Source organism: Pezoporus occidentalis, unplaced genomic scaffold, assembly GCF_034315485.1.
Source record: "Pezoporus occidentalis ecotype Australia unplaced genomic scaffold, CSIRO_AGI_Poc_V1 ctg160, whole genome shotgun sequence".
NCBI lineage: Eukaryota > Metazoa > Chordata > Aves > Psittaciformes > Psittacidae > Pezoporus > Pezoporus occidentalis.
The window spans coordinates 386,667-410,228 of NW_026913426.1; the positions used below are offsets into that span (position 1 = coordinate 386,667).

Genomic DNA, 23,562 nt, shown 5'->3' on the forward strand with positions numbered 1-23,562 from the left:
ATGGAATTAGTGTGCGCTGTGTGAACAGGAATGATACCTGCATTCATCTGCCCACTGCAGAACTTTTAATTACACTCAAACAGCCAGTAGCATCAGTGACTAAAATCCCCAGATTACCTTGATTGCTCTGTCATTATCCATAATCAGCTGCTGCTTCTTATCTTCAAACTTTTGTACAACTTCCTGGAGCCGCTGCTCTGCGGCAAGCTGCTGCCGGCTGCTCTCCTCTGTCAGAGAGGAAATGGTTGTCTTAAGTTCAGCTATGATCTAAAAAGAAAACAGCATGCTAAATCTCTCTTCAGTTAAAGGCATGTACTTTGCATGTTTTTATGCTCGCTACAAGCATGGCATTGGCAAACTCTGCTGCGCAAGCTAAATAGTTTAAATTAACATATGACACACTAGCAAGCATGAAATTCCATGCAGAGAAAAGAAATAAAGCTGCAAATGACAAAAACTGCTGAACACAAAATATTTGGAAGGGTTTTCCACTATGACATTCCAAAATATTTACTCATGAGAACAAAGCACATCTGTGATCTTTAGAACAGAGCATGCTTCCAGCCTGCCACTGCACTGAAACCAGCAGTGCAAATTCACATGGTGGTTGTGGTGTTTGGATACTTTATAGCTTGAGACTTGATACTGCAGAGAAGAAAAACACCCACATTTACATACTGGAGTGAAATTTAAACTTGATAGTGAAAACTTCTGAGCTGCTGAAAGGAGCATATTCTGCTTAGCAATACAGTGGGGACCTGACTCAATGTCCAGGACCCTTAAACCAGCCCTTTTACGTGAGTCGCTCATGATTTGTTGAAATGTACTTGTTTCACCTTTTTTATCACTGGGAAAAGTCATAACTAAACCTGATCCTTTCGGCATATTTACAGAATTTTATGCTGACATGTCATCACCCAGCAAAGCACTTAAACATATGGGAGAGTCACTGACTTCAATGTATATATGCAAGCTTAAGGTAAAGCTGCTGTAGCAGCATAATATAGTCTAATTCTAAGAACACTTCAGCACACAGGCAAGTCAGGGAGGGATTACAGAGTGCTCGGACCTCTGTGTTTTCAAGGCCTCCTCTTTGGTAGAGAAACATTAAGATATATTAAGGACACAGTTCTTTAGGAAAAAAAAAATGGCTTTTAAACACTACTACTAGGATAGGACTAACATAATAAGAGAGATGCTACAAATGAAGGTACTAAAATCACAGAGGAAGGGAAACAGGACTGACTGAAGCTCTACAGAAAACTTAATTCTCTGTTTTACTACCTGAAAACCTAAGAGAGTAACACAGAGTAAAACCTACATGGATATTCCTGTATTTCTTTTCTAAAACCAAATACATATTAAGTAATACAATACACCAATTAAAAGCAAGGCTATTAATAAGATCAGTGTGCCAAAGTGTAGAGATTATCTGGGTAGGTGTAACTCTTTAGGAAGAATTAAGCAGTGCCACTGGGTTTGCAATTCAGGCCATCATTCAGCTGCCACAATTTGCATAAATTTGGCTTTTTTTGGTATGTAACCACTTATACGGATCATATAAAACCACATGAAATATTAAGATAACAACTTGAAGCCATGCAAACCTGTAACAAACCCTTTCATATAACACAAGAATGAGATTTAAAGCTTTGACTAGGTTAAGTCCCTGGGCTCGCACAGGAGTTCTGAAATGCATGCGAGGCAATTTCAGCATGAATTGATGGAGAAAGATGTGCTTTGTGCAGTGCTTTTCAGAGGAAAAAAAATATGTTTACTTTGTATAAACTTCAGAGGAAATGTCTTGAAATCTCTCCTCTGTGTGGGTGTTAAAAGTGAATGTTCCAAGAGGCCACAGAGAGTAAGATTAGACAGATGTTGTCAGCAACATGGCCACAAGAAAAGTTGCAACTGACCTATTATTAATACTGAGCTACAAACCCCCCTATGTCCAAGTAACTTCGGGGGTTTGATTCAAGCCCACTAAAGTAAAGACATTCAGACATCAGGGTGAAACTCCTTTATTGTGCCAAATAGCCCTGATGCATGATGCATGTGTTGTGTCTGCCACTGAGAGCACGGAGGGATGCCAGCTCTGGCCACTGCGTCCATCTCTCCCCAGTAAGAGAACAGTGTATTAGCTACAGCAATGCCTAGCTTGAAAAAAAGAGAAAGTCTCACATTTTCCCTTTTGAGACTATTCTACAGGCCAAACAATTTCAGTCTGACAAAATTCATTATGACATTGAGGTTAAATAGTCATTACCTTGCACCTAGGTGTTCCCCCTGCAACAATTACAGCAATTTCGCTCAGCCTTTGTTTAAAACATTCAGAAAGGCTTAAATTATTAAATTAAATTATTAAATGCTTCTATTCCATCTCTCTTCAACAAATGGACCAAGACCCATTTTTGTATTGATAGTAAACTATGTCTGGCACAGAGAGGCTGACTGATCACACTCACTAGGCATGACAACAGCATAAAAATGACAAGAGGTAAAATAGAATCAGCAATGAAAGTGTTCTCTTCCTTCAGGTCTGGCATGCAATAAATGTTACATTTTGAGCTTTATAATTTTTCTGCTATTCAGGTTCAGGTGGCAAGATAAAAAAATGGGGGGTGCTGGGTTTTGTTTCTTTCTTTCTATGTAAGGCCCAAAACAAATTATTAAAAGATATTTAGGAGAGCATCTTCTCTGATGTATCACAGAATCATGGAACCGGTGAGAGCAGAAGGGTCACCAGAGCTAGCTGCTCAGTCAGGTTTTGAGTGTCTCCAAGGATGGAGACTTCACAATCTCTCTGTATGCAAATACGTGCGCAGAAAATATAAATCAGGATTTAGAAATATAATGTAAAAACTTATTTACCAATGCTTCTGATAAATGCAGTGAAAAAAATGTAGTGTGTAGCAGTGATAGCCCAATAAACTTCAGGGAAACAACTAAAGTCACAGTTTGGACAAGTGATACAGAGACTCAAAGGTAGCCAAAAAGTTTAAATCTTGTGTTTTAATAAATTTTGGTAAACCAGTAAAGTTTGCAGTTTCTTGTTATTGTCTCACTGATCACTTCTGCCCAGTTTAGAGGCCTCTCAACCATTCTTTGCAGTGTTTTTATTGATTTTTAAAGGGCATTATGAGACTATTATTACTACTGCTGAAAACACACTTTGCAAGTGCAGGCATTCTGATGTGGTTGGGAGGAATGAGAAGAATGACACCTTCACATAAAACCTCGTGGCAATTTTCTTACTATTAAAAGCTTAACTTCTGGTTGCATCTCCATCAGTTTTCACACTTCAATATTGCCTATCAATCAAACTGACAGCTGGAATATTTCAAAATCATCCTGTCTTCACATTTTTAAGTATATATGTAAATTCAACACCCATCTTCATCTTCCATGTTCAAAGGACTACTCTGAAGAACAACAACTCACGTCAAACTCACTTTGCTTTCAGGGCACTGACACTCTTCAAAGTGCTATTTTGGGCAGAAATGCTGAAGGGCCTAGGAGCAATGATGACCACGGAGATGGCAGAACTGGGAATGCCATTCTGCCATTGGCTGCGCTGGAAACCATCACCTTGTAACACTAAATGCAAGCCCTGGTTGTGTGAATGTTCCTGATTTTATGAGATGAGCTGGTTAACACGGCACTTCACCTTCCCTTCCCACTGACTGGGGGAGGATTCGGACCTCTTGAGTGCTCAGGAGATGAAAAAGTAGGTTGCTGGAGCACACCTCTCCTGTGAAGACAGGCTGAGAGAGCTGGGCTTGTTCAGCCTGGAGAAGAGAGGCTCCAGGGAGACCTTAGAGCAGCTTCCAGTGCCTAAAGGGGCTACAGGAAACCTGGAGAGTGGCTTTAGACAAGGGCCTGTAGGGACAGGCCAAGGGGAATGGCTTTAACCTGCCAGAGGGGAGACTGAGATGAGTTCTTCGGCAGAAGCTCTTCCCTGGGAGGGTGCTGAGGTGCTGGCACAGGGTGCCCAGAGAAGCTGTGGCTGCCCCATCCCTGGCAGTGTTCAAGGCCAGGTTGGACACAGGGGCTTGGAGCAAGCTGCTCTAGTGGAAGGTGTCCCTGTTCGTGGCAGGGGCAGGAGCTGGATGAGCTTTAAGGTCCCTTCCAACAAAAACCAGGCTGGGATTCTATAAAATTTTGAACTCAAAAAACCACCACCCATATTTTCTAGTCAGCTTTAATGCTCTTTCTTATTTGAAAGGTTAAAATCAGTAAGACAGACACTGGATTGGGAAATGATTATGGCTTCTCTTTATCATCAAGCCCTACAGTTCAGAGCAGAAATAATTACGCTTCTCATCAAGTTTCCAAATCAAATGCGTTCACCTGAGGTTCCTGTCTTCTCGCTACCTACCTGCGAGGATTTAGCCAGCTTCTGACTGTACTCCTTTTCAGCCTGCTTTAGCCGGCAGTTTGCCTGAAACACACACAAAAGGCAACCAGATTAGCTCAGATGAAGAACGTGTACAGACACTTTGCCACCGACCCCTCCGCTTGGCACCTCATCCACATGCCTATCGCGGAGCGGCTGGGACCCGCGCCAACTCCAACGCCCTTTTGTGGCAGCCAAAAAACCGCGAGGGCTTGTCTTTGATCTCGGGCCAACTATTCATCACTTGAAAGAGGGGAGAAATTGTACCTCTGCTGCCAATTATTAGAAAAACATAAAGACTTCTGCAGATTAAAAACCAGAGAGTGAGGGGGGGGGGGGGGGGGAAGGAGGCAACGCACACAGGAGTTTATTGGGGTGACTTCGTTTCTGAATGCAGGGAGAAGCAAAGGAGAAAGTCCCAGGCACGGGGACATGGAGGACACAGCTTCATGTCTCAGCCTGGTGCCTGCAACTGCCTTTTGTCCCATTGGGCGTCCCTACCTGTTTAAAGGTGGCGATAGCACTGAAAATCGACCCGACACACAGCTGAACCAACTGGGAGCTCCTGGACACCCAGTTCTTTCCTGCTCCTAGCATTTTTTTCCACAACTTGAAGATAAAGAAGAGAGCAAACTGAACACAAGGCAGCTTTGTCATATTGGAACCCAATGAGCAAGTATTTCTGTAACTCTGAGGAAAGCAGCTCTTTTTTTTTTTTTCTCACATCATTTAATCTCAAAAATAATTCAATAATACTAACAATTTAAAATAGATTCAATTTCATTTCAGAGCACAACTCTGATTTGTATTTTTCCTGCAAAATGCCATGGCATTATATTGATAGAGCAGCCTCAAAACACTGTCCTCGGATGAACTGCTGAACACTCACATGTTCTTGGCTCTAAAGTTTGAGGACAGGTGTCTAAGAGAACTATTTTCTGAGGGGGGCAGGATATTACAAAGTCGAGTCCTGAAGCAAATTTAAGCTGATTAAGTTTTCAAAATCTATCTGACCTCATGTTCCAATCTTTGATCTGTCGTCCTTAGTTTTACGGCACAGCATCCAGCACACAAACACATGCTCTATCAGCTGCCCATGTGCCAGTGTGTGTTTTGGGGGACCACAGAAGACAAGGAGACCCCCCCACCCCAAAGCCTCTGAACCCTGCTTGGATCCAGCTGCAGGACTGAAACTCCATGTCTGCAAACACCAGGGATTTCAGTCAAGCAAACACTCTTATTGATTTTACTGGACTATAAATTGAGGGGCTTAAAGTTGCAGAGTGTGTTTGCGAATCACCACTGGGGTTGATAGGGCTCAAATCATCCTGTGCAATCCAGGCAGTTCTGTATGGTGCAGCTTAATATAAGTATATTACAGGCAGTTAAAAATAATCTTACAGCTGTACATGATACTACAATTTAAGATTCTGAATCCCTTCAAATTCTGAGATTATGAAGTTCTTTGAGGTCCATACGTCATCTGTTTGGTGGTACTAAGAAACCTACTAAGAATTAAACCCAATTCTTATCAAAGCCAGTTAATCAAACCCAATCAAAACTGTGTATGCATGATTTTTGAGAACACGTGTTTTTTGTTGTTTTTTTTTTTTTGGTATAAATAGAGATAATGGCGCTATTATTGTTTTAAAACAGCATATACAAGAATTCTGGAGTACCAACCAAATGCAATTCCACTCCCACATTTATCATCTGAAGTGTGCCACAAACACTGCAGGGGCATATTGTGGGGTTGCATAAATGAAAAGACAGCAGTAACACAAAAGGGGTTATGCCAGAGAACTGTGTGTGTGTTACATTTCCCTTTGTATTCAGGCTGACCCATGTTAACACTCCTTCCACTATTGTCTAGGTTCAGATTACGTTTTACCACCACTGCATATCATCAAGTGCCTGAATCTGCCGGTTTATCTTTAGGGAAAGAAAGTAAAAATATAAATTACAGTAATAATATAAATTGCTGTTACTCCCAGAGAGATACCATTCAGCAAGCACCGCAGAGAAGATCACATTACAGCTGCTCTCACTCAAGTAGCCTGGGGTAAAAGACTTCATCTTTCATAGAAGCAGCTTTATAACCTCCTGAACCCATAGAAGAAATCCCAATAAATAATAAGAAACCACTCATAAGTTCCATAAACAAATTGGAAATGGTTTGTGCACACTGAGTAGAACCAGGATGACCTCTTATAGACATGAAAGAGGCCAGCCAAAAGAAAGATATGCCAAATTTCTGTGCTTTAGTCCTAACTGAAGGCAAAGAAAGTACATCCTACCAGTTTATTTAAAGGGAATTATGACATTTTATTTTATAATGCCTTTAACAAATACCAATTAGCAAAATATATATGCAAGTTGTCTCCCAGTCATCAACCAACCACAAATTAGTGCATTCACTGCAGTCCAAAACATCTTTATTTGAGGGGTCTGATTTTCAGAAGTACTGAGCTACCAAAGCTGCCACTGGAGATGGTGACAACACATTTAGAACAGCTCTAGCTTCTAAAACTGGCTGCATCCCGACCCTGTGGCACTAACAACTACTGCCCCATGCTGACTTCAGATTTTCTTTTGGATCTGTAACACCGCACAGGTCTTGCATCATCACAAACTGCACAGGTAGCACCAGGGAAGCTCTGCAGAAGCAGTTACCATATGTGACAGCACACTGGCCAGCTGAGAAGAGCTAATTCATGGCAATGCACAGGAACACTCTTTTCCCTCATCTTTTACTGCAGACATATAAAACTTTTCCCTTTTTAAAGCCTGCAACTAACCTAATTTAATACCTCTTGCCTATAGGCTGTTGCTTTGCAGCCTAGGGAGGCATAAACCTCCTCCCCTGGGGCACATACAGCACTGCTACACACAAAAAAGCACCTTTTTACCTTTTTTTTTGAAAGGAATGACTTACAGCAAAGTAAATACACATAGCTGCATACTGTGAACATCACAGGGGATTTATATTACATTTATCTTGACAAGTGAGCAGGTTCAAAATGGCCTGGTATACACAAGCAGCAGTTTCCTTTTATAACAGGCTGCTCTGCTCATGCATTGTATGAAGCACAAGCTGCTTCTGTATTATTTTAAGGGCATTCCCTCACTTGCAGGTTACATGCTATTTCAGAAACATAATGAATAAGAATCCAACTGGAAGGTGAACATTTGGAGGGTCAGCCAGTATTCATTAAAGTCTAACTCTTTTTGTAGAGATGGGCAGCGCTGCAAATAGAGTTAATGGTCTTAAACTAGTTTTCCGTGTGCGAGAGGCAGCTGTTGGAATTCACACTTGGCAAAAACTTGTCAGAAATATCAATTGTAATACCCATTCTTAGAATAAAAAGGTTTCAATTGGATAAGCCATAGAGGAATTCCACCGATTCAAAAATTAACTTCTGTTTAGTTTCACACAGTTAATACATATTTTAGCTGAATTATCTGATTAGGACAATTTTACATGCAGTTACTCTGTATTACAGAGTGAGGACTTTTGCATTAAAAAGATTATGTCCTTGTTACAGTTAATTGGGTTTAAAAACCAACTATAATTCTATAACAAGCCTCAAAGCATCATATTGTGGTTGCTGAGCAAAACTGCACCGACTTCAACAAAACATTTCACGTGAATATTAAAGCTGGTTTTAGCACTGGAGACGTGGTATCTGAATTAGTGTCTGCTATTCTAACATGAGCTGAGCATCAGTGTTTCCTTTCATGAAACAGAACAGCAGTGCTAAGAATAAAAGAGCAAAGGATCTATGGTGTGACCACACCATGAAAGCATACCATGTCCTACCCGAATTGCAAAGTTTCTATATGCTATTTTTAAGGTATATGATGCATTAAAGGGGACTTTTCTAGTTCTACTTGATGGATTGCGCGCCCTGAACAGCCCCAGGGGCTGCTCACCAGCACAGTGTCAGTAGTAGCTCTGGCTGCACTGTGGGGTTGGCAGGCACACGGACAACTTCATCCTCCACCAACATCCATGAAGGCGTTGAAGACGTCTTGAATGATTATCAAAAATGCAGCTGTTGAGAATTTTCTGGAGCAGCCCAAATCTGTGCACAGGGACATGGTTTTAGTGGGACTTGGCAGTGTCTGGTTTACAGTTGGACTCAATGATCTTAAAGGTCTTTTCCAACCTGAACGATTCCATAACTCGTTATCTTCCAGCTTTGGAATGGTGATTTTTGGCTGGAAAGTTAGACTGCAATCATGCACAAAATTAATAGGAAAACTAATTCCTGCAACCCAAATGCACATAGATCTGTAGGAGTTAAGGATGCATAGGGAAATCCTGTTCATCTATCTATGAATTACAGTTTGTGACTGGTTCAGCGGTGTTTCAGTTTGATTTCAATCTCCCAACACAGAAAACCCTTGCAAACATAACTCTCATAAACTAGAGGGTTATATATATATACATATATATATACACACACACTCATATTCACTAATAGGCAGCTTTAAGAAATCTGTTTAGGGTACTAGCTATGAAAGAGTAATTCTTTCAAAATGCCTGCAACTAGCTAAATGATGGCCATACAGAGGCTGATCCTCCGTAATTAGTTAGATAAAAGTGTAAGCAAACTGGGGGGGGAAAAAAGAAGAAGGAAAAGAAAATCAAAGGGTGGGGGAAGGAGAAGAAAGAAAACTTGCTCCAGGGAAGAAGCAACTGTTCTCTGATGTGCAGCAAAGAATTTAACATCAAAGAACTAATGTAAATGGGGCCCATTTACCTTAAAAAACAACACACCACTCCGCATTCTGGAATATTTCTATTTAAGTTTGACAGTATTATGCTTTGTACTAAAATTCAAGATTGTGTAATTTGACAGATGTCAAACGAAAATGACCTTCAGGATGGCGAACTGGAGCAATTTTTGTTATTAAGCATGTTAAACGGCTCTGTACCCTATCTGTTTAAACTCCAGAGATTAGTAGAGCACCTTTTAAGTTCATCTGATTGTACACAGAAATTTCATTTCGACCTCAAAGCCTGAAACATGTATTTTCCTCATGTACCTCTAATACCAGCAGTGGGGGACTCCCTATGCCAGTATCTTGTTCTTTCTACTGCTGTTCCCACCAACCAGATACCAAAAGGAAAAATGAATCTTTGTGTCACAGAGGAAATAGCAAACCAGTTCAAATATGTAATTTGAGCCACCCAAAAGACCATTAAAAATAGTTCAATATCCAAAATGATGTTAAGAGAATAATTAGCCAAGTACCAAATGACTTCAAGGGTTTTGAAAATGAATGATAGAAATCCCAAAATCCTATTAATATTCTATTTTCCATTTCACTTTTGTAGGGCTATAAATCTTTCTTTTCTCTTTTTTTCTTTAAACATATATCTTTAGGAGAAAAAAAAAAAACACCCTGTCATTCATGTGCTGAGTACTTCTCACTGAGAAAAGAACAAGAATGAATAGAAATGAATTTGACACTCTACCTGTACTGAGAATTGCCTTTCTGCAGTGTATTGCAATTCTCTGCTTAACAGGGGCCTACTGAAGAGCTGCTTCTGCAATTCATGCCTTAGGAAATCTCTGATTTCCAGTCTTTCCATTTAAACCAACAGTGTATTTGTAATTATCCTCAAATTCTGTAGAGAAATTAAATACAGACATTTGTCTTCTACGAGACTTAACTGCATGGAGTCTGATGACAATGCCACCATCCTTACCCTCATATGCAATTACTCACTTCATCTAAATGTGTGTACTGAGCACCTAAATATTTCCCAGCATCATTAATACTGATTTTTATTCAAAACTGTAGTGAGCCAGGCACCTTAGTTAACACCAACTACAAAATTTGGCCTAAAACACAAGCCTTGTATACAATACAAGGTTTTAAAACCAGGCTAATAGTGGGGGTTTGCCACATGAAATTGTTCAATGCCTTAACTATACTTTATACAAGATAGTACTGATGCAAGCACCAGGCATTTAAAGGACAGACAGGGAATTCTAGATTAACCTGAAGAGGTACTGTGACATTTTGCCAAAATATTGCTTCATTTGATAGGCATCAGGCTGGGGGATCTTGGGCTGCAAGAGCAAAGCAGGCCAGTTTCCCTTTGATTTGTTCTCATCAATCATCTGAGAAATGACTATCGGGGAAATCAATGTTGTATTTTGTGATGACAGAGATTCCTAAAATGAAAAGATTCCAATTATCAACGTACTCTATCATAATATATGTAATTGTTCTGCATCTACCATCTATCATGCCAGACAGTCTTGCTTGGGATTTCTTGTTAACTTCCCATTAATACTAACTTTTTTGTCAGTTCAGAGGCTTTTACATTATGGCACAATTCCTTCTCTTGCTCAACAGTCAAATAAGATGAACTGAGTAAACCTAGTGAAGATGTTGAGACTGCAACACTCTCCACATCAGGCCCAGTTTTCCCACAGCTACATGCCTCAATCTGGTACAGCACAAACACATTTCTGGATTACAATTTTTAGTATTTCCTGGTTTTCTTCTGTTCTTTCCAACTCAATTCAGATGGTTATTTAAAGTGGGCTTAAGATATTATATCACAAGTGGTGGCATTTTCCTTTTCAGAGCCTTAACAAGTAAAATATGCACCCAAAGAGAATTATTTGAGCCTTTACAAGCTGCCTTTATTCATCAGCAATACTGGGCACCTCACTTGCTCATGTGCACTCTGCCTTTCTCTCCCACTCTAACACAAAGAAGTTTACAGAATAGCTTGTATCACTCAGGCCCAGATGGTTTTGGTACCCAAACAGCTGACACCCAGTAGAATCACAAAGGGAAAGGCTATTAAACATCTTTGAAGATGCAAGTCAAAGCTAAAGTTTCCTCCCCAAATAGAAGGCGATGGTACCAAGATGTGACACTGATCCAGGATTTGAGTAGTCTCAGCTAAAGACTAGTATGTATAAGCTTTACAATACATGATTCTTTCAGGAATCAGAGATTTCTGAGACCCATGCACTTTATCATTATACCAGCTAAGTTTATATGCCTTGATTTTTGTCAAGAAGAGACTGTAAAGCTCCTGAAAGGACTGTAAAGGGATAAAAATGTGAGTTTTATTCTTTAGATTCTCCATTGCTGTTTTAAGTTGAATTTTGTGGCAATAACAAGCAAGTGTTAAGAAGATAATGACTAGGAAAAAATCCTACATATGTATCATTTTGAGATAGAACTTTTTTAGTAGATAGAAGGAAAACTGGAAATGAAAGGACAGATTCACTATTACTAAGTTAACTCGGTATTACTAAGTTACATCATTAAATGTGAGCCAAACAGAAGTTAAGCTTTGACAGTTGGAAAGACAAACAGCGAAAATACAACAAAATCCCCTAACAAATTTCTGATCTAAAGCAATCAGTGTTCCTTAGCAAGATTATGCTGTATTAGTTTTTGTAGTTTTAAATACAACAAAGCTTCCCCAAAAGAACGACAACTTCATGGAGCCAGAAGGCATTACCATCCCGATGACTAACTGTGCACAAGTCCAGCACAGTCCCAATTAAAAGAGAATGGAATATATTGCTCAATCATGAAAGCATTTAAAAACATAAATAAGACACTGCGAGACTCTTAACATTCCTAGTGTTTAATTATTTATCCATTCTCCATCCTGCAGCTGTAGGTCAGAATTGACTCCTCCGAACTAAATACAGGAGAGCTCTTGTGGGGATTTGTACCTTACTCATTTTCAAGCAAACACTCAAATTCATTTCAAATTCACACAAGAACTGCAACAGTTTCACCTAAATCAGATTTTCTACAAGTTAAACACCCCTCCTACACTCAGATGTGATTGTGAAACTACTTTGATCTCTGTTCCCAAATTTATTGCTCTGTGTAATCCATGACAAAATATAATGTGATTTACTGTATCTCTATATGACAGCCCAGCAGCTGACAGAACTTAATAATTTAGCATAAGAAAAAAACCTTCTGGCACCAAAATATACAAATCATAATTGAGGCACTTTAGTATCACATTACAATGAAGCATTCGCAGCCTGATCATAAGAACTTCAAAACAATTAGAATTCTTTCTCACTCATTTAATGAAGGTGGGTTTTACTCCGTGACATGTTCTGCAGCTGTAAGCCAGTCGTTTTGGAACACTTTTGTTTCTTCACATTAAAGACTCTGAAGGACTAATAATATCATTTTACCCCTTCCCTATTTTCCAAACACTCCTTCCCCTTCAAAAAAGGAGCGGGGGGGGAAGCCACCTGCAGCTTTTCTCTATTATAAAGATATGAAGAAAGAGCAAATAAGTATAAACAATGTTTTCAAATTGTGCCAGAACACAAACATGTAATAAAGATGTTTTATATTAGTTTGTAATCTATTAGTTTGGTCTTGATAACTGAGCATTTTTTCTAGATAAAGCTATAGTAAAAAATCCAGATACCCAAATACTGACCTAAGCAGGGATGTGATGGACACTTTCCATGGGGCAGCTTTTGCTTTGGCTTGTGCTGACTCAGGTTTGGGGGAAATTTCCACTTAGTACTTACTGACTCCAGGCAACAAACACCAGTTACTGTTGTTTGCACAAACAAAAGCATGAACCAGCCCCACTAAAGTCAGCAGTGATGGCTGCAGGTACCAGCATCCAGCACTAGGGCATCAGTGTAGGATCTCTCCTCTCGCCCCCGGCTGGGCACCCAGAGCAGATGGTGCTCATTCAACAGTTTGCAAAGAATCTAACAATGAATTGGCCAAGTTGTTGAAAAATAAAAATAAATAAAAAGTAATCTCTCATTACAACCAGCTGGAATTACTGAAAAATAGCCAGTGTTTTTCCTAGTGTTATAGCATACCCTGGGATGTAAAGATAAGTAAAATTAGTGAATTAGAGAAAACTGAGCCTACATGCAATCAGCCTTCTCCAAAACACATAGTATGGTGAAAAAAAAGGGAGAGAATGAGGTAATGATTCATTTGGCCTTCAATTTGCTATAGATTAAACAATCTACACTTCTTGTGCTAATTCTTCTTGGTAAGAATTAGAGGCTCTTTAGCTTATTCATAGCTAAGGCTCAAGCAAAAGAATCTATGTAATAAATTCAAACTAACTTTTGAGAATTTTAGTCAAAAAAAGTGGCACATATACAACAACTGGTAGAGGTCCTGGATGTGTTCAGCAAGGAGAAAAAACATACATCTACATTATAATTAGATACCAATTTAATGGTATCATTATACTCAGGAAGAATATGTGTCCACATTTTATGGTTGACCTATTTGCCCCCATGTAAATAACCAGGGTATCACCACAATGAGTGTGGAAATAGTACATCTGGATGCTCACACAGATGAAGCTGTCTGTCCTATGGCTATTATTGTTCAAGTTAATGAAGTGAAAGGTGTCACTCAGATCAAAGGCTCCATTATGCTCAGAAGTCTACACAGGAACCTATGGAATTGTTGCAGAGATGGTCCCCTTCCCAGAAGGTCTTAATACAAAGATGAAATCATTTTTGGTAGTTAATGAAATGAAGAGTTGGCAGAGAAGAACAAGGGCTAAGAGACAGTATTGAACAATGTAAGCTAATGGAAAGCATGCAATGCTTATTCTTTATAAGCAGAAGTAACTTAATCGCTTAGGGGAAACTCAATACTTTAATAGAGTATCTCTTGGAGTATCTCTTTAATCTCTGAAGATGTCATATTTTCCCTTCATCTTCTATTTCTTTGCCAGTGTTGAACAGTGTGACATCATCTATATGAGTCCAGTGCCAGAACAGATACTGTGAATTAAAGGTATTCCTCCATATGCAGTATGAAAATATGCCCAATGAATACGTCCAACTGGACCCCATCCTAGGGCTGTATTAGTTAATTAATCCAGCATCACAAAGCTGATGCTAAAGGAAGGACTAACTTGCTCTCTGGAACACATTATTAGTACCTTATTTGCCAACTGCATGCAAGTAGAAGCTGCTCAAAAATGAAGCAGCTTCCAGTTATAGGCCACTGTCTTCCAATCATTGAAAAAGGCCCTGTTACAAAACCATGATATTAAACCAGAACTATTAAATAGAATACTTATTCTTAATTAGGGACGTGGTCACTTACACAGTGATCTTTGAATTCCCTCGGCATTTCAGTTTTATGTTGACTTCCCACCAGATGTAGGTGGAGTGATTGCAACAGGTACAGACTAGAAAACATTGTAAATGTCCATACTTACTTAAAACAATAGGAATCTCAGACTACAACTAACTGCTCCATCATTAAAGTCTTCAAGCATGAGTTGCCTTGCTCTGGGCAGGTTGCACTGCTATTTTGGAGTCCTATCTCTCCAGATTGAAGTATGTTACAACTGTCCTGATATCAGAAGAGCTGCAGCCCAGAAACTGAAGTGTTTGACTTTTTTGACTACAGCTTCATCCTGTAATTAAATCTCCTCTGTGTTTAGTACAGTCAATACACAAAAACGTCAATTATTTCTCCACAAGAAAAGCAGCACTGGAAGAGAATTAGATGTTCCTGGAACCTATGTAAAGATTTAACATGATGACTCAAGATACCTATTTAAACACAGAAAAGAAGTCAATAAAAAGCTAAATGTTGAAAATTATTTAGAGAAGAAAAAAACCTCACCACACCTTTTTGTCCCACTCCAATTTACTCATGTGTGCTGCTCAAAGAACTTTTCTATGGGATATTTTCATTGTTCCAAGGTTGCTTCCTTGGAGCATCGTTAGCATGTCTACTGATCTGCTCCGGTTGTGCTTTCTGAACACTCATCTTCTTTGCCAAGAAAATATCACAGTTGAACATTACAAACAGTGGTGTTAGCCAAGCCTCACATCTGCACACAGTTAGAAACGCAGTTTGTCTCTTGCTTTTAGCAATTTCTGGCAAACCTGAAAATGCTCATCAGCTCTGTGCAGTCCATTACACCTGGCTGATTCGCGTTTGTGCCGTAAGTGCTGCTGATGCAACGTACAACACACCTGCCTCCTGCTGAAATCAGTCATTAGTGGAATCCAACTACAGTACTCTGCATACCCTGATATGTTTATTTCTTTAACAGTGTATGTTTTGTTTCATTATAATGAGATATAGAGTCAAATAAAAGAAATAAAATTACCATCACATCAGAAAATGTGATAAACATTTGATACCATGCAGTGCAAGTGAATTAAATCTATTCTTTAAATGTAAATCAAAATCATTATGCTTGAATACAAGTCTGCTTCTGAAATGATATTTAAGATTTCTGAACTAATAGTCAAGAAATAAATTGGAGCTATTCTGAAGTCATTTTTATGTTAGAGACAGATAACAGATATTATGGAAGTACTGAAGTCCTCAGACCATGGTAAGTGCAGTTTCAATTTCTCCATGCTATCAGCTTTGTCTCATTTATGTCCAGCATGGCTTACCCGACCTTAAGGACATTAACATTTGTTATCCTTACCCGAGAAGGTAGGTATGTGTTCTAATATAACTACCATGTTACATCTCAAAAGGTGAGCAATAAGATGATTACATGTGACTGGGCCACAGCACCTGATCCAGCAAAAATCAAGGATGAAGATGAATTCCTGCCCTGCCCCAGCAAGAGCAGAGCAGCTAGAGGGAGGTGTCACAAGCAAACCAGACTCGGCTTGGGGAAATCGGTTTAACTTATTACCAATCAAATCAGCAGGATAGTGAGGGATGAAACCAAATCTTAAAACACCTTCCTCCCACCCCTCTCTTCTTTCCAGGTATCCTGGTTTTGTTTGGGATATTTTTTTTCCACAGCACCTGGCTTAACTTCACTCCTGATTTCTCTACATCCTTCCCACTTATCATTCCCTAGGGACTGGGCGATGCAGCAACTGTCAAAAGATACTTGCTTTTAAAATCACAGGTTCAAAAACATTACTGTAGTATGGTTATTGAACAACTTTCTAGCATTATATGCTGGAATCACTAACAAAATCAAATGCACACTACAATAGACAATGTACTACCTTTAAAGCTGAGATTTTTTAAGCAAGAAAAAACTAAAGACCTCAGTAAATTATGTGTCCCTAAGACTGAAAAGCTGTCTACAACTACCAACAACTATTTAAGTGTCCAGTGTGCTTGCAATGAAAATTTTTCCTCTATCTCTGCTCCCTTCTCCCCCTTCACATCCCCACTGGAGCAGGGATATGGGGAGGGCAATGCCATCGGGATTCTGTATCTCCTTCTACTCATTTTTACCTTTCACTTAAGTGCCAGCCATTTCATTTCTATTTGATCATGTTCATGTGAACAACAGTGCACAATTACACAAAGCAAACCACACAGAAATCACTGTTCTAACTCACAAAACAGACCACAAGGATGAGATCCTTCACTTGGGAATGGCCTGACCTTCAGAAAATATGGACAGTCAGATGTTCCAACCGTAACAGTGAAATTCAGCTTCCCCTTGGATTTTTAAGCAATCTTTAAAGAATTGGCAAGGGAAAAAAGTAAATTCAGAGGAGAATTTTTTCTCCCAGATTATCTTAAATTTCAGGACAAGAAGATTCACTAGAAAAATAAAAAGACTTTTAAAAACAAGACTCATGCTGCAAATAAGATGCTTTTTTCCCCCCTTCCTTTGATGAAGGAGATTTTATCTGAGTGCTGTGGACTTTAATAGGATCAAGATTTGAACTAGGTTAGCTGAAACTGTAACTTTTGAGCTGTAAATGGAGCTTGCTCTCTAAGCTACTTTGACTTTTGGACTTTGCAGCCAATTTCCACAGCTCTACATATGGAAGACAGAAATGAAACAGAAGGGTAAATGAAGATTTGAAGGTACTGCAGGGTATTTTCACGTGTCTGTGAGAGACTTTCCATCAGAGGTACCTTTTCCCCCTCCTCTTCTCTTTTACTCAACATGTGCTCTTCTCATTAGAAGTAAAAATAGGGAAGTAGGTTAAATAATAAAAAATAATTCAATAGAAGCTAATATAGCTTCAAATTAGCAATTTCTTTGGAAAAATAGGAAAAAATCCACCAAATTAAAAAAAATAGTATTTCTGACAGAACTGACAATTCAAGACTATTAAAGATATTGCCGCATGAAGGATTATTTGTAACTTTAATTTGAGGATGTAAAGAAGTTAACTTTTCTTTTGCTATACTACACATGTAAAAAAAGATCAAAGAAAGAAAAGAATTGAGATTCAAATTCCATTTTTAAGCAAAAATGACAATGTCTTCCTGAGTTAAAATTAATCCTTTAATGATGAATTTCAAAGGTTTAAATACTTTCTGTGACCTTGGCTTTAAATAATTATGCCAAGCGGAGCTTTCCTTACATTCAGAAAAGATTGTGAATTGTTGATCACAGCCATTTTAATGGCTTCAGGCTGGCTGATTTCCAACATAATCCTCCAAACGCTGCTTAAAATTACAGACCAAGAACCTGACGCAGGTAAATGAAATGTCACTTTCACAAAGGCTGTTCAAACACTCTATGTGGATTGTTAATTTGTGCCACTGTATTTCGCTTTGCAACAAAATGTATTATTTATTACATTAATGCATATAAAAGATACCTCAACGACTATCTGCTTACATATACACAGTATCTACTATAAATATTAAGTAAGGGTTTTTTTTAGTTTAGCTTTTGAAAGAAAACTCACATGGTTTAGTTCATATCATCCTGAACGCAGGGAAATACTTCAATTCAGACCCCAGTACAACAAGGTGATGTGCATTCAGCGACCCCAGTGCACAGGGAAGCCTTGATATATTTGTTATCTGATGTAACATTAATCTCTATTCTCAAGCCTTTCACAGAGGCCTTGCTCACCCCATGCACACAGGCAGAAGTAGACCAACCATTGTTACCATCTCCCAGTTTCCTTGCCTGAAATTTTTCCTCCGTAAGAACTTTCCCTCTTTTTAAGGGGGGAAAAAGCTTGGTTAGATGGAACTGCCCTTTCTACTCCATCTATTCCAGCAAAGGAAAAGTAACCAGCCTAGTCCTTGGCTGGCTTTGCCTTTGAAATCATGTGGATTTTTCAATCTCCCAAGTGCTGTGGTCGTTCCTGTTCCACACTCCCCATGGCTTGAAGGTGCTGCCCCAGCTCTGCTCACAGGGAGAACAGATACAGCAGCCACTGCTGCCCTTCACAGGCACGGAGAAGCCATGCTTGTGGCATCCAATATCAGATCTAAAGTACACGTCTGTTCTTCCAACTCAGGTGACCTCTAAACAGTTTTCCTCAGTGAAACTTCACTTGTCTGCCTTTTGGTGTGATTCCTCCCCTTTGGCCAGACCACAAGAAGCAAAGCTATATGAACCTCTCACCTTATCTAAAGCCTTCTCCGTTTCTGCTGTATGTATCCTTTTCAGGTCTAACATATTTTTTTCTGCCTCCACTTTCAACTTGTTCAGTACCACCTCATGGTCTCGAGCTGCCCTCTGCTTCTCCTCTTCCCACTGGTGGCCCAGCTCCAGCAGCTGCTGCTTCCGCTGAGTGTTCACCTGAATAAGCTCTTCCTTCAGTTTGTGGATTTGGTTCTCCATATCACAGATAACCTGAAATAAAGAAGAAACAAAGTGTAAAAAAACCCCACACCTACAAAACCAAACCCACTTGATTTTCTCAGGCTGTCAGCTGGGGTAGGGAGCAGACTCAAAGGATTCTCTATCCTTTTTCTTGGCTTCTCTTACTGCTCTTCCCCTTCTCTTCATACATGCAGATGAATACAGACCCTCCCTGCCTAAAGCATACATGGAGCAAGATCTACCTTTTTGGAGGAGGTGCCCCATAGTTTGTGGCATATAATCACTACATATACTGTCTGTTATGTAATGTCCTAACCCTAACCATGTTTTTTTTTTTTCCCTTAAGAAATGACCTGCTGACTTCTAATAAGATACCAGCGTATCATCAATCATTGCTACAGATTATAGACTGTATTTCATCATAATGTACACAAGGATTTGTATCAAAGAACGTCCTCCTCTGGGTGAGGAACCAGACCACGCTGAGAGGATGACATGGACCAGTGCAGGGAACCATTCAATCTCTGCAAACACAATATAGATAAGATGCCCAACCTTCAAAATGCAAGAGACAGACTTCAGAATCTACGACCCTCTGACATTACCTTTCAGTTCTTCGGAGCAAACTATGTTGTGGGATGCAGAAGGCAGAGCGGTGGAGCGGCAGCAGAACAGTATCTCACTGCCTGCCTTCCATGGGGGACCTCAGGAGGGCGAAGAATGAAATCTATCTCCAGTAAAGCTGTGTTACTCCTGGATTATATAGAATACACATTGCTGCTGTGCAGTAGCAGTAGAGTATACATTTATTACTTTAGATTTACACTTCCAAGTAACTCTTATTGGTCACTTTTCTAAGTGTATGTCTTCTGTAGCTTCTCAAATGCAGTATAAGAGCATTGCATCTGGACGTTGCAGATGCCCGTACAAGTAAGTGGAATGTGTGATGTTGCAAGCACATGTATGTTTTCATTCATAAATTAGGAAAATGAGCATCTTCCCTAAAAGCCTCACACAGCATTCTCCCCTTTCCCTCCCTGCTTCACAAGCAACTTTGCAGCTCCCTGGAATTCCTTCCTAAAGGATGTGACAATATAGAGATGAGAGACTGATGTTCTAGCAAACAAAGGTAGGCAACTCAGCTCCAGTTTATTAAAGGTTTCACAAGAAAGTCCGATGAAAATTACTGTATGTTTAAAGATCCCATTGCCCTGGAATGTCAGTTACTGATTCTAGAGCCCTGATCTCTCCAACTCCTATTTTTCCTCTTCAGACATTTTTAATATACTACCTGTATCCAGCTAAACCACCTATTTGCAGTCTCTGAGAACCACATTACTGCAAAGCTTTGAAAAAGAAACATTCATTTCTGGCCAAAGTTGGGAAGTGAACGACTATCAGATATATCGCCTTGTATATTAATATCCCAAGACAGATTGTTATAAATACTGTGATCTGAGAGAGGAAAATCGAGGCTTGAAAGTCTGCCTAGTTTTTTCCAACTATTTGAACTCTATGGTGTAATAAAAGACATGTTGATTCCCCTCAAACCTTCAGCTGTGTCCTTCAACTATCACAGCTGTAATATGTATTAAATAATATCAACCATCTCAGAAACTTAGCACAGGACTGACTTTTGCTTCCATGCTTTCCTAATTACTCACTGGCATTATTCCCTACTATGTCAAAGGTAAAATTGTGTGTGTGCATGCGTGGAGATGGAATGAGCACATCATTTGTATACAGAAGTATAACACAGGCCACATATTTCAACTCTATCAGCATTATCTCAAACATATGTTTCATATAGTGTAATCTGCACTAGATCCTTTCCTTCCTTTCCTGATCTTTTCCCCTACATATGTTTAATTGTTTTATTAAATCTGTATACAGACTAAAAATGTAAAGTGCATTTTAGTTTGTAATTATAATCTACAATGTACTTTTGTAATTCTTTCAGAAAATGATTTAATCTCAAGAGCATAAAAGGACAGCCTAACTAGCTTTCACTAAACCTAAGCAATACTAAGTCAACGGAGTTAATAACTCCAGTTTCTATGGGATGATACAGTCCAAGTTCTTACCAGACATACATAGACTTTGGCTTTTTTAATAAATGCTCCAACTCAAGTCCTGCCTGGAACAGTAACAACTATATTCTCATCTGAGAGCGCTCTTTTGGAGAACTCATTCCTCCTCCACCACTGCTTTCCTTTGGTTTTTATTCCTTCTTTTTAAAACAAAAAACTTCTTAAACTTTGTTTCTCCCTGTATAAGTTAAACTGAGGTATTTTTTTCCTAAAAAGTTTGATTAAATATATAGGATATGGAGCTAAGGCTAATTTCTTATAATACAGGGAAAATTCATTCATAAATCATATTACAAGCCATAGAGATGTGAATTCTTAACTCAACTGTTCCATCTTTCTCCTTTACTTTGTTCTATAATCAATAGCTCTTATACAAAGCTGTTAGAAAAGCCAAATAGCACAATATAGCATTTTCTACTGCCACGTGGAAAAAGTAACAGCTCCAAGTCTTTGGATTCAAAATGGGAGTAAATAGCTAGTGGGCTGAAGTAGGGTAAAGTAACAGTAATTAACATGCAAAGGAGCATTAATGTTGGACCTCATAGATGGCAAAAGGAGATTTGGTTCTATTAGGAAAGAAGAAAGAATCTGAAGACGGGGTGATGGCAGTGAAACTAATATGATTAAAGGAGTCCTTTTGGAGCAACTTCACTGCTAGTAAGATGATGTTAAGAGACATCTAATCTCTCCAAAGTGACTGGAAAAAGCTTATATTGGGGATCAGAGACATAGTTCTTGTCCATTACTTTGAAATAAGTCTAGTTCTCACAGCCAGATTACTTTTTCCCATAAACAAAGTCTCTGGCAGAAGCAGCTTACAACCGAACAACTTGCTGCATAAGACAACTTTGTATGACATGGATATCTTCAAACTGCTAATGGAAACGAATCCCAAACTTTCCATCACTAAGATTCTGCTTTGCCACATGCCAGGTTTAATAAACTATTATTAGATTTAAATGTAGGCAAATTAGCATTACTAGGAAAAAAAACAACCCAAGATGACATAATCCTCAGTTGTGAAAAATCCATGAAATATAAAACTTGAGAGCAGCTGTCTGTTCCTAATGATTCTGTGGAAAAACAAAAGAAGCAATTACAAAATCTCACTTCTCATGCTTGAGATCTGAAGGCATGATGCTTGCTTGGGTTCTTTGTAAAACTGAGTTCTCCTTCTCACTGTTGGTTTCTTAAAGCCTTTTCCTGGCTGCTGAGCATTATGTTTGTGAACCAGGCCTCCCAAATTGTTTGCATGGTCCAAACAACAAACTGAGTACAAAAGCTAGTTTGAGAAATATACATCTTAAACGCTCTACCAGAGCAACTCATTCTAGTGCTAAACATAAGGCTTAAGCATAAGAAATGAAGACTTCATAATGTACAACAGATCCAAAATGTTATTGCTCCTTACTGCCTTTTATGGATCAAAATGTCGTAATATTTATTTTGGTTGTATACATACGAGTAAATGAAATAAGAGATTTGTATCTTTTTTACCAAGAATGCAGGTGTTCACAGCAATTCCATGGCACAGCCATTTAGGTGAGGATCTGGTTCGAGACCATCTTAAGAACCTGAACGTGCACAAGTCCATGGGACCTGATGAAATCCTTCCACGGCTCCTGAAGGAGCTGGTGAACGAAGTTGCTAAGCCACTGTCCATCATATTTGAAAAATCATGGCAGTCAGGTAAAGTTCCCAGCGACCGGAAAAAGGGAAATATAACCCCCACTTTCAAGAAGGGGAAAATGGATGACCCAGGGAATTACAGAGCAGTCAGTCTCACCTCTGTGCCTGGCAAAATCTTGGAGCAGATTCTCCTGGAAGGCATGCTAAGGCACACGAAAATCAACAAGGTGCTTGGTGACAGCCAGCATGGCTTCACTAAGGGCAAATCCTGCCTAACCAATTTGGTGGCCTTCTATGATGGGGCTACAGAACTGATGGACAGGGGTAGAGCAGTTGATGGCATCTACCTGGACTTGTGCAAAGCGTTCGACACTGTCCCACACGACATCCGTGTCTCTAAATTGGAGCGACATCAATTTGATGGATGGACCACTCGGTGGATAAACAACTGGCTGGATGGCCACACGCAAAGGCTTGTGGTCAATGGCTCCATGTCCGGCTGGAGACCAGTAACAAGTGGTGTCCCTCAGGGATCAGTGTCGGGACCAGTCTTCTTCAACATCTTCATCGCTGCCATGGACAATGGGATTGAGCGTGCCCTCAGCAAGTTTGCCGATGACACCAAGCTGTGTGGTTCGGTTGATATCCTGGAGGGAAGGAATGCCATCCAGAGGGACCTTGACACGCTTGTGAGGTGGGCTGATGCCAACCTCATGAAGTTTAACCATGACAAGTGCAAGATCCTACACCTGGGTCAGAGCAATCCCAGGCACAGCTACAGGTTGGGCAGAGAAGAGATTCAGAGCAGCCCTGCGGAGAAGGACTTGGGGGTGTTGGTTGATGAGAAAATGAACATGAGCCGGCTTCAGTGTGTGCTTGCAGCCCAGAAAGCAACCGGATCCTGGGCT

The 23,562-nt window shown here is 39.6% G+C and overlaps 1 protein-coding gene across 6 annotated transcripts in view; it reads right to left on the reverse strand.

The window, feature by feature from the left end:
* The window catches only part of CEP112 (centrosomal protein 112), a 185,042-nt gene that overhangs the window by 65,925 nt on the left and 95,555 nt on the right, over nt 1–23,562 (reverse strand). For 4 of the 6 annotated variants that reach the window (XR_009963570.1, XR_009963571.1, XM_062612572.1 and 1 more), the window contains exons 21-23: nt 18,735–18,965; nt 4,379–4,441; nt 118–267 (exon numbers count right to left, since the gene is read on the reverse strand). Coding sequence is in view for 4 of the 6 variants with exons in the window: in XM_062612572.1 (XP_062468556.1) it covers nt 118–267; nt 4,379–4,441; nt 18,735–18,965 (444 nt within the window). In the remaining 2 variants the exon portion in view is untranslated. The remainder of the gene's footprint in view (nt 1–117; nt 268–4,378; nt 4,442–18,734; nt 18,966–23,562) is intronic. The other 2 variants (XM_062612574.1, XM_062612575.1) reach the window with 2 other exon arrangements.